At 45.8% G+C, this 15,812-nt stretch overlaps 1 protein-coding gene and 1 long non-coding RNA gene across 5 annotated transcripts in view; one reads left to right on the forward strand and one right to left on the reverse strand.

Moving 5' to 3' along the window:
• Positions 1–11,043, forward strand: part of PDZRN3 (PDZ domain containing ring finger 3) — a 237,565-nt gene extending 226,522 nt beyond the window's left edge. For all 4 annotated transcript variants that reach the window (XM_038565837.1, XM_038565840.1, XM_038565839.1 and 1 more), the window contains 5 exons: positions 3,462–3,560; positions 4,729–4,791; positions 6,393–6,494; positions 7,765–7,881; positions 8,549–11,043. In XM_038565837.1, coding sequence (XP_038421765.1) covers positions 3,462–3,560; positions 4,729–4,791; positions 6,393–6,494; positions 7,765–7,881; positions 8,549–10,090 — 1,923 coding nt within the window. In that variant the 3' untranslated portion in view covers positions 10,091–11,043. The remainder of the gene's footprint in view (positions 1–3,461; positions 3,561–4,728; positions 4,792–6,392; positions 6,495–7,764; positions 7,882–8,548) is intronic.
• LOC111091268 overlaps positions 1–15,812 on the reverse strand; it is a 219,186-nt gene that overhangs the window by 17,954 nt on the left and 185,420 nt on the right. Inside the window, exons 3-4 of the long non-coding RNA XR_005374721.1 lie at positions 11,254–11,312; positions 4,367–4,863 (exon numbers count right to left, since the gene is read on the reverse strand). This is a non-coding gene — a long non-coding RNA (uncharacterized LOC111091268). The remainder of the gene's footprint in view (positions 1–4,366; positions 4,864–11,253; positions 11,313–15,812) is intronic.

A 15,812-nucleotide genomic window follows, 5' to 3' on the forward strand; every position in this document is an offset into this window, starting at 1 on the left:
GATGGAATTTGGCTTCTGCTGTATTTAAGTTAAATCTAAACAAAGTGAGAATGTGACTGTCGCCATGACAGTCTGTCCTGGGAGGATTTGCAGTGGAATTTAAAGGCTCGGTGCAGTGCTGGCTAAACCTTTCTGCTGTAGGGAGAGAGCACTGCATTCTCAGAGTATTGCTAACTGGGAATAGGTCTGGTAATAAGAACCTCTTGTCTCCCGTGCACACATGTGGGAATGTTTAACCATCATGTATTGTGTGTAATTTCCACCAGTGTTTATTGGAAATCTATTATTAATTTGCTAATCACATGGGGGGTTAATGGCAGCACATAGAATGTGTTCAGGGGAGCTGAAAGTATTATCCATGATTCGGTTATCAGGGATTCAGGTGAAACTGTTTGAAAGTCACCAGCCTGACATTCTGAGAAAGTTTCCTCACTGGTTATAAAAGATGTGTTGAAAGAAACTGGCAGATTCAGAAGAGTAAAGTACAGGGAAAAAAATCCTCCCACCAATAGCAACATGAAGTGATGTCCGCATTTATAGCTTCCTAGTTCCCCAAATATCTGTCCATCAAAACCCTGACCAAAAAATAAAGTAGAAATGCTTTTGAAGTTCAGTGTCGAGTTAATGAGTTCGATAAAAACCTAAGACAGCAGACTCTACGTTTTGGGAACTAAGCCAAATCCTTTTTTTATGTAGCCGACCTTCAGCTCTCCCATTCCTTATGAGCCTGCCTTTTTCTGACTTGAATAACCCCTAGTACATTATGTGTTCTCTTCCAAGATATGATTTCCAGACTTTTCACTTTTCCCGTGTTCTCAAATGGAGCTGTCAATTCTAGATGTGTATCACAGAGTCGTGCTTCTCAAACTGTCTATACTGAAAAACCACGAAGAGCAGGTCGACCAGTTGAATTTTCAGTGTGTCACTAATCAACATGTGGTTCCACCATGTGAGACTATATAGCTCGCCCCACATACAGCTTGCCACTTGAGTCAGGAGTTCCTGAACCGATGCCTTGGTCAGTGAGACAAGCCTGCTAATCTTGTTCTTGGATATTATGACAATGTCCAAATGCTATAGTAGTTCGTAAACACTTCCCTCAATTTCTGCACTTACTCCTCCCAACCGCACTTGGAAGCTCACTCTGAGTACTGGAATAAAGCCCAGCTGAACTGTGAAATCTTTTATGCTTAGATACTCACCTTGGCGGCCAGTTGATTCATGAAAAGCTAAAACTCATATTGCCATTTGTAATTCTGTTAAAAGGAATATCACAACGTTTACTGTCTTTCTCATTTTCCTCCCTACAACCTTTCCCATTTTCTCTCTCTCTCTGCTTTGGTTGCTTATGGACCTGTTCCAGAACCATCTGGCTTCCGCCATGATAGCACGGGGCTCAGTGGCAGCATTTGGCTACAGTTGTGCAGTTAGACCCAAACAAATCATCATGCAACTGCACTGAATCACGCTGTGAGAAGGGCCAAAACAGAGAAAGTGTTTCCTTTTACCCAGACCCAAAGGAAGTGTAACGTGAGACAGAGATGTGGGCATGTGTTTGAAATGTTAGAGGAAGATGTGTGACAGATAGGTGAAGTGTGCAAACTGGTTACTCGCAAGTATTTGGAAAGATTTGGTCCTCTTAGTTAAATGTGACCCTCGAATTCCTGCTTTGTCCATTACTGTGCTTAGTCCTGTTCTCAAAACACTAGGAAAGAAATTTCCATCCAACTCACCTAAGTATCAGAAATTAATGGGATTTCGCTTAGTGAAAATTTGCCATATTGCTAAAGCCATAATTAGGAAGCCATTGAATTAATTAACATATCAATGTTCAGAAAATACAGTTATCAGGGGGAGGGGCGTGTGAAATACACCCACTGTGCTACAATCAAGTTCTGGGCCTTCAGGCAGGTAAACATACCGGCAGTAATTCTTATATTCCCATCTCCTGCTTTCTCTGGGCCAGGCACTGTGCTGAGAGCTCTGTGTGCCTTACCTCACTGAGTCTTCACCCTGCCTGAGGCAGCGGAGTTGGTGTTTACTAGTAAGGAGACAGAACTACAGCAACAGGTCCATGATGAAGGTGCCAGAAAGGTAGATCTGGGATCTGAACACAGGTCTACCTGTCTTCATAGCCCTAACCCTTCACCACACTACATTCCATACATCAGCCGGCAAGACTGCCGGAAAATAGTCCATCAGATCAGAGCAGTCCTCACTTAAAACTTTTTCATGGGTTCCCACAATGGTGAAATGAGATCCAAGCTCCTCCTGCTAGCCTCTGGGGTCCTCGTAACCTGGTCTGGCCTCATGCTTGGCCATGCTCAGCCCACCTCTCGCTTCCTTGCACACAGGACTTTGGCACTGATGCCCAGGACATTTGCACCTGCTGCTATTCCACTTTGAAAGTGTCCATGGTTTGGGGCACCCTGCCTTGCATAGGGGAGGGTTCAGGAGGTATCTGCTTTGAGCTTCCCCACAACGACAACTGCATCCTTACCACCCTCCAACAGTAGGATGTAGAGAGGGAGTAGTCCCCAGAGACTGGTTTTGGAGACCCATCCTCTCAGCGCCATCACCCTCCTGGGTGGTGAACAGTCAGCAGTAAAAACCAGATCAGGAGACCTGCTGGAGACCTTCTTATCAGGCAGCCCTTCAAACAGGCCTGCAGTTTAGTGCTGCAGAATCTTGCAGGGGTAGTTGGCAACGTGGCAGAGAGGGCAACTCGGCCTGTTAATACTTTCAGAAAACCCAGAACTTCCTCCCAAGGCTCCAGCAGTTTTCAAAGTTCTGACTTCATTCTGAAGCGCAGACTAATTGGCAAATACAGTGGCGTTCCCCGTGCTCATGTGTCTCGCATTTGGGCTCACTTTGCTTTTATCTTATTTAATTTGCAGTAATAGCGGCTGAAACTAATTTCTCGACTGTAAATATCACAGCTGTTGTGGAAAGCATTAATTGTGCGCTATCACGTTACCCTCCTTTCTTGGATCAATTTATGTGTAATCTGTTTGCAAGTTCTATTACTGTGAATATTAAGGGAACGCAACGTGAAATAATCTAACCGAACACATTGGAAACATTTGTACTGAAATGGCTGGATGGTTTGGGCTATGGAAATATTCTCGTTTGTGGCAGACAGTGAAAGAATGCTTTTTAAAAGCCCTACTCCAGAAGTCATGACACTGAGTGAAATATAGGTAATTTTTCTTTTGGGGGAATCAATAAAATAACTATTTTCAAAATGACTTTATATTGACTGAAGGGTCAGAAATGCTGTGGGCATTGATCCTGTGTCCATAATCACTTTTTGTTTAGTAAGTTAACCACTCTACACACAGTCAAATACAAAAAAATCCAGTTCATCATTGAAACAAAATATTTTTAAAGGATTTGACCCCCCCAACCCCCAGCTCTCCCTGCCTGCTGGAGCTCACAGGAAATACCTTTTGTTTGCCTAGGAAGTGGATCTCTACAGAATGAACAGCCAGGACAAGCTGGGCCTCACTGTGTGCTACCGGACTGATGATGAAGACGACATTGGGATTTATATAAGTGAGGTAGGAAGGCAGAGTGTGTATAACTGTCATCTCAGGAGCAGAGAAGGCATTGTGTTGGTTTGGGTTGTTGTTGTTTTTTTTTTTTTTTTCCTGTTATGTGTTAACCAGCCTTAACTCTGGCTCATTGAGGAGTCTTTGGAAAGACACAAATGTCTTTATCCCCTTCATCACACAGTCCAGGGAGTTACGTCTTTACATGGAGGTTAAGTTCAAATGTCAGTCAGCACATAAGGCGAAATTACCCTGGAGAAGCCTGCAAATCGGCCATAAAATGGAGCCGTTTACGTGGTTCTGTGTGTTCAACCCTGAGGGGACAGCGGATGCACATTTCCCTTCTCGTGTTCATTGAATGGGATGGTGGATGGAATAATTTACACTTTTTAAAGTATTTTTTTTATCTCTTTCTCCTTTTGGTTGAATGTGAATATCGTTGAATTCATGTAAGTTAAATGCATCTGCAAAGTACACAGATGGAAGCTATTTTGATCTTCTTAAAAAGACAATGCAAAGCCACTGATTTCAGTATGGATACTTTACATAGACTCCCATCCATGCAAGCACAGAAACTCAGTTTTGTCATGAAATAAAACCTCTTTCTGTGAAATGAGCCAAGGGATGTGTTTACTAGGCTTAATAATTATCCCTTTGGATGTACTTTATTCACCACACTTAAGATGGTTTCCCGTGACTGCATTTGGAGGGATTTTTCCCATACTTAATCCCACTTGTCTCCATTATATTTCATTTTTAAAGTTATTTTCCAAAATTGAAGCATATAGTAAAATAATCAAGGTATGGTTGCTCACCAGCATAGTGAAGGGTACAGTTTAGCCTGTTCTGCATCACACTTCGGTTTTCATTTCTGTGGATGCAATGGAAGTCAGCTGTGCCTCACCATCCTTTGGGTCAGCAGGGTCTGTGCACACTGCCATGGAACAGGGTTGCATGCAGGGGTCCAAGAGTATGCATGCCCAGGAAAGGGCTTGGAAACAGATCAATCCATGTTTGTCTCTCCTTTCATGACACTAAGTCGTCTTTATTTCTGTGCAAAACAAAAATATAGGGATAAGCAAGACTATGTGTTAGCCTTTGAGAAGTGCTGTTGTTGATTTTCATGCATGTCTTCGTTATTATCCACCCCGTGCTGACATGTCCATGTGTGTTTCAGATCGACCCTAACAGCATCGCGGCCAAGGATGGGCGCATTCGAGAAGGAGACCGCATTATCCAGGTAGGTCAGCTTTTGACCAGGAGCCTCGTCCCTGAAGAGCACACTTCATGGTTGATGATAATAGCTTTAGAGCTGAAAATACAGAAGACATCAAGGAACAAGGATTACCAAATCAGATGTATAGTGAGGCCAGACAAGTTAAATTGATGAGTGAAGCAAAAACCTTGCAACATGACACATACCACGAGTGGTGAGGCCTAGGACAGCTGGACAGAGAGGCCCTAGCACCTTACCAAAGGCGAACCTCCCTTCCTATCATTCTCTCTGTGTAGGGCCCAGGACGGCACAGCAACGGGCGCAAGTCAAGCCAAGAGTCCGCAGCTCATGAACCAGAAGAATTCTCATTGTAGATTTCTCTAAAGGTCTCATTTTGGACCATGAGTGTCAAGTTTGGTCTTGTCCTTAAAATAGGAACATCTTTGGCAAATTTAGTGAAATTGATGGAGAAGCCTTTTAAATTTCATGACTTGACATATCATACCATAGAAGGGCTCATAAGGATAGTTTCTTTACCGGAAGGCCTGTTGCTCTTTGGAGTCAAAAAGAGACCACTTGTTTCAGCTACAGTAATTCTTAATCTCACAGAAATGGAGATTCTTTGTTCTACGGTGTCCCACAAGGCTTAGCTCCTACTCCTCTCACTTCTGATCTACTGTGTTTCTACCTCACCAGGAGTAATTTGTATTCCCTTTTTCCACTGCACACTCTACATTTCCCCAGATTTCAACCCAAACCTCAGCTGCTTAAGGATCCTTTCCTGCTTAAGGACCCTTCATTCCTAAAAGCTCCTACTCCTCTGCAGTCCTGCCATGTGGGGATGCTGTCCTTTCCCATTAGCTTTTACTACGGGACATGCAAGTCCTGAGTTCTGAACATGGCCCTGCCTACTCCACTGATCACTGGGTCAGGTCACCCTGACCAGTAGAATCATCCTCTTTGTTGCCTTTTGGTTCACTGGCCTAAGAAGTTGGGTAGAAGGGTCACCTTCCTGCTCGGTGAGACGGTTCCTGTGTCCCCTGGAGGAATCATCCACCCTGGGACTCACACATGCTGTGAGAGTCCCTCCTGCTAGCCTTTCTGTCCTGCCTAAAGAAGCTAACGTGACACCCTAAGCACAAGAACACCATGTTTGATGCCGTTGCCTTGTTTGTCCTCAACTTCCGTAATGGTCACATGAGACCTGCTGCTGCTTTTTCTCCCATATTATCTGAAAATGTCTATAATAATGCTTTAGTATATTTCCTTTATGTTCCTGCCTGAGTATTATGTCTGATTAAATTGCTCAGATGGTCCCTCTTCACAACATGGTGATTTTTCTCAGTCTGCCTTCTGGAGTCTCAGCCACTTATGTTCACATAGCTTCCACATTAGTTCCCTTGTACACCTGTCATGGCTGACTGATAGACCAGGCCAAGCAAGGCCTTTCCTTCTGAAAATGAGCATTCTTTTCAAGCTGCATGGACTATTCTGTGCCCCAGCTGTGACTGGGTGACACACATAAGCCTGGAACAGTATAGAATGATTGTGTATGATCTAATTATGCTGTGGCCAACCCCTCCATCACCTCCTCACCTTCCTTTTTTTTTTTTTTTTTTTTTAAGATTAATGGAATAGAGGTACAGAACCGTGAAGAGGCCGTGGCTCTTCTAACCAGTGAAGAAAACAAGAACTTTTCCTTGCTGATTGCAAGGCCTGAACTCCAGGTGAGTCTGCTTCCCGCATATGAAGCTGGGTCTGTATTCCAAGTCCGTGGCACTGCAGACCGCTGTCCAAGTGTTAAGTCTGAATATGTGAAGGCATTTTGTACATCCTGAAAAAGTAGTCTCACTTGATGTGACCTCAAACCTATTTTATGTTTTAACCATTTAAGGAGAGTGCTCACACCCAGCCTGACGTTACATTGTAGGCCCAGCAGGTTCATTAGTGTAGGAATGGTAAAGAAGGAGAAGATAAGGAAACATAATGGACTGGAAAACACAACCAAGGTCATAACCATCAAAATGTTTGAGTTCCCAAAGCCTGACAAGTGTTCCATCCTGGATCTGGGTGGAGCGTAGGCAACGTGTGGCATGATGGCTGTGGTTAGTAATACTGCGTTGCTACTAAAACTTTGCTGAGAGAGTACATTTCAGGTGCTCTTATCTCGCTTGTGCTCTCTCTCTTTCACACACACACACACAAATGGTAGCTCTGTGAGGAAATGCTACATTAAGTAGCCTGACTCTAGGAATTATTTCACTATGTTTGTGTATATTAAATCATCACCATGTACATCTTATACACAAAATACAATTTTTATTTTAAAATATAAGAACCACTGGTCAGAAAACTTTCTCTCAAAGGGCCATGTAATAAATATGTTTGGCTTTGGGGGCATGTAGTTTCTGGCGCAATTACTAGACTCTGCCATTGTAGGACAAAAGCGGCCGCAGATGGTACACGAACAGCAGGCCCATAGGCTGTGGGATATCAGGCCCCTCAGTAGTCTACTCTGGGAAGATGTGCGCCTGATGAAAGTGCTGGGCCTTGCCCCAGAGACAGCTGGTGAAGCAGACCACTTTCTGTGTCACAGAGAACACCGCCCATACCGTGGATACTTTCTCCTCAGGGCCAGCTAACCTTGGTTGTGGGCCAGAGCGCAGGAGTCAGGGCGTGCTCCACCTGACCCCTTCACTGGGGCCCACTTCACTGAAAGTAGCTGCCGTGGGTGCAGGAGCGTCACCCTGAAAAAAGATAAAACCATGGATAGCCGAAGCTTTCCTGGGGTGGAAGGTCTCTGATGTGAAGGGGTGGCTCGTTTGCTGAGGTACAGCAAAACACCTGGCCCACCGCATTTTCATGGCTCCTGGAGGGAGTCTTAACATCCTTGCTTTTAAAAAGTCAATAAGATGAAATCAGAAGGACTCATTTCTGAAGCCTGTGTTGGCTGCTACTTACCCCCCCCCTCTCCTTCCACTTTCCGCTCCCCACCAGCTGGACGAGGGCTGGATGGATGAGGACAGAAACGACTTTCTGGACCACCTGCACATGGACATGCTTGAAGAGCAGCACCAGCAGGCCATGCAGTTCACGGCCAGCAGGCTGCAGCAGGTAAGGGCCCCCAGCCTCCGGCAGCTGTAGGCAGGTGTGCACCCTCCCTCTCCCCCACTGTGCCAAAGACCATCAGGAACCCAACGGCCTGGAAGGCAGCAAGCAAACCAAGTGCTTTCCTGTGCCCCACCCCACCCCACCAAGGGAGCCTGGCTTGGCTGTTACAGCTGAGTGGTCCGTATCTGTTTAGAAAACGCTAGTGCCAGCTTTCACGCAGATCCGAAAACATGAAGTCATATTTTCCAAAGTAGAGCAATTCCCTGGGCGTAGGGTGTAGCCTGAGCTGCTCAGATCCCTTTAGCTTCCTTCTGTGCCACCTGCATCATCAGGGTCCTGCTGAATGCCTCCTGCCCCCCTCACCCCCACCCCCGCCCAGTGTGCACCGCCCAGAATGGATGGCTAGGGTCATCCACTGAGGTAAGGGGACTACTCTCCTCGTCCTACAGGTGGGAGAACTGAGGAGGAGGAGGAGGAGGAGGAGATAGGTGTTTAGCCCGGGTAGGCCCGCCTCACGGCCAGGTACGGACACCATGCCCTGCCTCTCCGCCTGAGCGCTGCACAGCCTGCCCTGTCCGGCAGCCCGTGACCCGCAGGAAAGGCGGGGGCCCCCGGGAAACTGCGGCGCGAGGCCTCCCTCACCGCGGCCGTTTGTTTGCTCTCGTTCCAGAAGAAGCATGAGGAAGACGGGGGGACCACGGACACGGCCACCATCCTGTCCAACCAGCACGAGAAGGACAGCGGCGTGGGACGCACGGACGAGAGCACGCGCAACGACGAGAGCTCGGAGCAAGAGAACAACGGCGACGACGCCACGGCCTCGTCCACCCCGCTGGCCGGGCAGAGGAAGCTCACGTGCAGCCAGGACACCCTGGGCAGCGGCGACCTGCCGTTCAGCAGCGAGTCCTTCCTGTCGGCCGACTGCGCGGACGCCGACTACCTGGGCATCCCGGCGGACGAGTGCGAGCGCTTCCGGGAGCTGCTGGAGCTCAAGTGCCAGGCCAAGAGCAGCAGCCCGTACGGCCTGTACCTGGACGCCAGCAAGAGCGACCCCGAGAGCGTGGACAAGGAGCTGGAGCTGCTCAACGAGGAGCTGCGCAGCATCGAGCTGGAGTGCCTGAGCATCGTGCGCGCGCACAAGATGCAGCAGCTGCGGGAGCAGTACCGCGAGTCGTGGATGCTGCACCACAGCGGCTTCCGCAACTACAACACCAGCGTCGACGTCCGCAGGCACGAGCTGTCGGACATCACCGAGCTCCCCGAGAAGTCGGACAAGGACAGCTCGAGCGCCTACAACACGGGGGAGAGCTGCCGGAGCACCCCGCTCACCCTGGAGCTGTCGCCCGACAACTCCCTGCGGAGGGCGGCGGAGGGCGGCAGCGGCGCAGGCAGCACGGAAGCTTACGGGCCGGCCGCGCCGAAGAGCCTGCTCTCCATCACCGAGGACGCCGAGGCGGGCGGCGCCGGCCTCGGCCCCCCGGCCCCGCGGGAGCTGGAGGCCGGCCCGGCCCCGGAGCGGGAGCGGGAGCGGCGGCCCGGCGACGACGGCGGGAGCCCGGGGAGCCCCGGGAGCCCCGGGAGCCCCTCCGCGGCGCCCTTCCCGCGCTCGCCCTACAAGCACGCGCACATCCCGGCGCACGCGCAGCACTACCAGAGCTACATGCAGCTCATCCAGCAGAAGTCGGCCGTGGAGTACGCGCAGAGCCAGATGAGCCTGGTGAGCATGTGCAAGGACCTGGCCCCCGCCGGCGCGGCCGGAGCCCGCCTGGAGTGGAAGGTCAAGGTGCGCAGCGACGGCTCGCGCTACATCACCAAGCGGCCGGTGCGCGACCGCCTGCTGCGCGAGCGCGCGCTCAAGATCCGCGAGGAGCGCAGCGGCATGACCACGGACGACGACGCGGTGAGCGAGCTGAAGCTGGGCCGCTACTGGAGCCGGGAGGAGCGCAAGCAGCACGTGGTGAAGGCCAAGGAGCAGCGGCGGCGGCGCGAGTTCATGATGCAGAGCCGGCTCGAGTGCCTGCGCGAGCAGCAGGCGGCCGACGACCGCAGGGAGGTGAGCATCCTGGAACTGAGCCACAAGAAGATGATGAAGAAGAGGAACAAAAAGATATTTGACAATTGGATGACGATCCAAGAACTCCTGACCCACGGCACGAAATCCCCGGATGGCACGAGAGTCTACAATTCCTTCTTATCCGTGACTACTGTATAAATTTTTCTTCCCCCCCCCCCCCACTCCTGCGTCGTGTACATAAGAGAGAACGCTACCATTGGGGTAGAAATTCCTGCCTCGTTCAATGCGGCAAGTTTTTTGTTTTTTGTTTTTGTTTCTTTGTATATAAGATTAAAGACGGTCATCCTGTTTATAGTCGAAAACTGGCCAGCTCTGCAGCTCCGGGTGTCGATAGCTCTATTTTAAGTGGAGAGAAACCACCCTTAACTGTCTTGGAAGGCAATATTAACAAACAGAGCTTTTTCTTTCTTTCTTTCTTTCTTTTTTCTTTCCAAAATAGCAATTGTACTTTTTTACTCGCTACCTTTTACATAAAGTGTTTAAATTTCAGAAAGATCTTTTATTAAGCATACTTTCACAGAATAATTTGTCTAAACTATATTCATATGAAAAAGTTAAACACGCTTTTTTTTTTCTCCTGCCGAAAACACGAATACAAACTGCCAGTGTGTATTTTTAATGGAACCCTATTTTACGTTACTTTGTTCAACGTGTTTCATAGGAGTGACCATTAATACATGATTGAGGGTCGAGGTTTCAACTCAAAACTCCCAAACTGTGTGGTTCATGACACATAACCAAACCAGCAGTGTTTTAGAGTTGGGATACACATTTAAACTTTTTTCTTTTTTTTTTTTTTTTCTGGTTAAAGTTCCCAAGAGAGTGTAAAGGTTTTACCAGAAAGCAAAATACCATGCAGCTTTACGGAAGTTTAAAGCATGTTTGCAAATATTGCAGCCCCATGGAAGAATTTGCATGTACAGGGAAGTTGTGGATGGAGGTGGTTTGTGGAATTTTAAGTGCTCATTGTAGTAAACCTTTGCTTTGTAGATTTGAAGGGACAGAGTTTTACAAGCAAGCTCATGAAATCATGATTAGTTAACAAACATTAAGTAAGATGAAGTTAAAATAAATTATTATTTTCTATTTGATATGTTTTGAAGTGATTCCTCATTTTTTGCAGTGGTACTTATAAAATAAAAAGCCTTTGGCGGTGTTTCTTTTTTCTTCCAATACATTATCTACTTCCTTGGGAATATTTGAGTCTTTTGAATCATCCAGTACCTTCATTCTGCCCAGAACCCAAAGACAGACCTAAAACAAATTTCTGTCGGTGAAGAAGAAGAAGAAATCAGACTCACCACTGAAGCCTGCATTCTGACTGCTGTCTTGCAGAAGGCCTCAGCCTGGCCCAGTTATCCTGAAAGCAAGAATAAGTATGAGCAAGTTTATCAGACAGGGTCACGTTTACAATGAAATCTCTTCGGTCTATTGCAACCATTACTGCCTGCTGGTAAAAACGACTCTGGGTGACTGGACCCAACTTCTCATTGCTACAAACTATTTCATGTGTTCACGGAATAACATAGGTCACCAAAGTGGATGCGTTTTAAAACTGGTATCTTTCAGAATCTCAACAACCCCCAGGATTTTAAATAATGAATTTCCTATAGCTGTTCCCTAGTTATAGTGATGACACCGATTGCAGCTGTAATACCTACTGAAAATACAAAATACAGATAGGATGAGAAAGGATGTCCATTTCATTTTGCCATGATGCCAGACATCTGGCTTACTGATCTGACAAAAAAAAAAAAAAAAGATGAATATGACCAGGTGTTTAGGCAGCTCGTAGGTAACTCCCCTATGCCCTCCTCCAACCAGAATTCCTTCTTTGGGTCCAAAATCTTGAGGCTAACTAGTCGTCAGTCACACTTGCCATAGAACAACTTAAGTGAAAGTAAGACACGGAAGCGCTAATGGTGTCTCCTCATTGCCTCTTCCAGAACAGGTGCTGCAAAGATAATTACATCTGCTGTGTTATGTAAACAACCCTCCAAAGACAAGTGTTTGCAAAAGGTGCACTATTAGGGCCATGGTTTTCCAATATTCTCCAAGTCTGCCCACTGACAGAAGCAGATCCCTGGCCCCCAGAAGCAGCTCATCGACAACGCTCTTACCTCACGCCTTTCTTCCTAATGTGTCCCAGAGAATAAACACTACTACAAGACACTTGGAAGAACACACAAGAACGAGGAGCACCAGCCTAGATGGTCCTGTGCCATCAGAGTCAAGCAAAGGGGTTTCACCTCAAAGTCAAGTGGAGGAGTTTCTTATCAGACTCCCCACCTGCCTCCAGATTTAGAGGAGTCAGCCAGTGCCACTGATGAAAAAGTAGAGGGAAATTAAAAACAGTAGACATTTAAATCCAATTCTAGATCCCTTTTACAACTTCTGTTTTAAATCATTTTATCATATAAATACATTGGGTCGTAATTTGCAAGGTGATAGGAGGTTTCCAAATCTACCTTGGCAAATCAAATCTAGAAAAACTTTGGAAGGCACTCCAGAAATCATCATCTTATCCACAAGCAAGAGGCTCGAGGAGACCAGTGTGGCTCATTTAATAAACAAATGGAGATTTGAATTCGGAACCTACATCCTATTCCCGCAGCTCTTTTTGCCATGGCCACATGGGAGAGAGAGGTAGCTGTCATATACACAGTTAACTCAGATGCATTCAGCCCTGTGCCCTCAACCAAAAAATAAACACATTTCACCAGTGGATGCCCTGGAGTGAGCATAAGCCAGGAGACATGAATCTGCCATTTCTTTAGTGAGTCTGAGCCTCCCAAGTGCCTTGCCGTGCAGACATTTCTGAGCCGGTGGGCGAGTTGAGGGATTTTCCTGGGTAATGGTGACAAGAGACAATTTACAACTTCTGTTCTCACTGGTGAAACCCTAGCTCCTGTGCAAACAGGACTTCCACCATAACCAACGGGCGGGCCTCAGCAGCTGAGCTTTCCTTGGCCCATGTAAGAATCTGCTGGAAGCTACGGATTCTCTCCACAGAAAAACATACATATGATAAGTTGCATATAATTTTGGAGGCCTTCTGTGCTCCCAAAGTCCATTCACGGACCTCCCCTAAAGGTACAAAATCCTAAACATTAGGCCAACTGAATTGGACAATTCTATGGATTTTTTTCATGCTGTTTTTAGGTGCATCTGACATCACTGTTTAATCTCTAGGTGCCCATTTTTAATATCAAGGAATATTTTTCCCATTATAACCATAATGTTTATGACAATTAAAATTCAAGCAACCATTAGCACCTATACTCTTCTAGTTATTATGCTACTGGTTATTCCTCTCACAGCTAAATAAATTTCAGGACTATGAGGACAGATCCCCACATCCCCATAGCAGCCACTCAACTGGCTGAATGACTCAAGTTTAAACAATACTTCTAAAATACAAAGGGAAAGAAATAAGAATTTATTGATGATTCAGTGCTACAATACAGTCCAATCAATGCAGGAGCCACTAGCCATATCTGGCTGTTGAACACTTAAAATATGGCTAGCCTAAATTGAAATATTCTGAGAAAATGGATTTAAAGGGCACCTGTGTGGCTCAGTGATTGAGCATCTGCCTTTGGCTCAGGGCATGATCCTGGGTCTGGGGCTCGAGCCCCATATCAGGCTCCCTGCAGGGAGCCTACTTCTCCCTCTGCCTATGTCTCTGCCTCTCTATATATGTGTCTCTCATGAATAAGTTTTTTTTTAAATGGATTTAAAAGACTACTAAAAAAAAAACCCAAAACATTTCCATTTTTATGCATGTTGAAATGATAATATTTCACATATGTTGGGTTAAATAAAATACTTTTAATTTCACCTTTTTTAAATGTGGCTCCTAAAAAAGCTTTAATTATGTATGTGGCATATATTCTATTTCTATCGTTTAACACTGATAGCGATGACCAGACATGCTTGTGCAAAACCACCTCATCATCTTACCGAATCGGTGGGGCAGTTCTGCGAGGCAGATGGCCTTATCAACAACTTAGACTCAGATTATGAAATGTGCCCAGATGAATGTAGAGATGTGCTTTGAATTCACATCCACCTGCTGCCAAACCCTTCACCTGTCACCACTGTGCCTCCATCTACTTCTCAAGAAGTAACTTAAAAGTCTGTTCCAGTTATGTTATTACTTGTAACACAGTCATGATTGCAATAAAAGTAATGGCTTCAAAATGACAAGCATCTTGCTCAGTTCCCTTTGAGTTTTAAATTACAGAGTATTCTAACTCTCCTGGCAAGAACATATGAGAGACGACACATAAAAATACGGGAATTTGGGGCACAAATTAAGCTTTTCATCTTTTAAATGAAAACAGGAGATCCCAAGTCAAAAGAATCATAAATGTGATGAGGGAGGACGACATACATTGCCTAGGGAATACTAGTTGGAGAACTAATTAGTATTATAAACTGAAGTATGAAACTTTACTAAATAATTATTTACTTGTACCTTTAGAAGTAGGTTACAGGTCACTTGTTAGCAAAATTGCCCAAAACCAAGGAAGCAAACACAGTTGTGCCATAAGCAACTGCAGCTCTCAGTTTTATTTGTTTCCTGATTGTTTTAAGCACGTTAGGATTTCTGCAGAGCTGCAACTAATTAAAAAGAAATCACTAAAACCGCGATAAGATGCAAGAATTCTCATGGCAAATGCTGTAGTCTTCAATTTTGATTAAATGTGAATTCCCTAAAGCAGTTACAAAAAAAAGTATGGTTCTTTGGGTTTCATTCAGATGGGTTTTTCTGCTTAAATGATCCATTTTGCTCTTGCTTCCAGTTTCAACTAATCCTGAAAGAGTGCTGTCCATGGGGGCATGTGATTTGCCAGTAATGTGGTTTTGCCTTTCAATGGTGGAACACTGACCTCTGTGCACTCGGCTGCCTTTTAAGATGAAAGATGGGCTATTAAGGACTCTTACTTCAGTGGGGCTATTGCAGGGTTAAACTAGCTCACCAATTTAGTGGGTCTTGCCAAAATCCTCAGAAGCCAAATGAAACTCCCTAAATGAAAATATATTAGGATTAGGTTGTACCATGCATTTAGTCCTCCTTCTTACCTGCCACCCCAGACATTATGGGTTTGACTTAGCACTTTCACCTCTGAGGAAGTGTTACCACCCCTCTGTTCTGGGAGCTACATCAAACCCCCGCATGGATGTGCTCAGACAGTACTTTTTTGTGTCCACAAGGTTTAAGGCCACAGTGAGTTCTCATAAAGTTTACAGTCTAGTGGGAAAGAAAACAATCATCACACAAATACTTACTAACAAAATGTCAGTATGGTTCGAGTAATGGGGGAGGGGAGAAGGGAATGAAGTGTGTGATTAAGTCTGGAGAGGTAAGAAACAGCCCAATTCTCTATTTGACCATAAATACTCATTCAGTATGGCCAACATTTATTGAGCACCTAACGTGTGCTAGAAGCTATGCTAAAAGTTTATGTGGGCTACCTTGTTTAAGCATAAATAGCCTATGAGATGGGTGGGAATGTTATCCTCTTTTGTAGATAAGAAACCAAAGACGACTTAGGAAAGCAACTTGCTCAAAATGAAAGATCTAGTACAGGTCAAAGGGCAAAGGTAAAACCAGTTCTTTCCAACCACTCTTAATCGTGCTTGGAAATAGCATTTCCCTGACAGGGGGCTCATAGATTTTCACGTTGAGACATGCTTATATTTCAGCAGATGCCAGATACTTGTTTGTATCATAGCTGGAGCTTAAACAACAGAAATGTATTTCTTACAGTTCTGGAGGCTAGAAAGTGTAAGATCAGGGGCCAGCATAATCAGTTCTGATGACAACTCACTTCTTGGCTTGTAGATGGCTGTC

Source organism: Canis lupus, chromosome 20, assembly GCF_011100685.1.
Source record: "Canis lupus familiaris isolate Mischka breed German Shepherd chromosome 20, alternate assembly UU_Cfam_GSD_1.0, whole genome shotgun sequence".
In the NCBI taxonomy this organism is placed as follows: domain Eukaryota; kingdom Metazoa; phylum Chordata; class Mammalia; order Carnivora; family Canidae; genus Canis; species Canis lupus.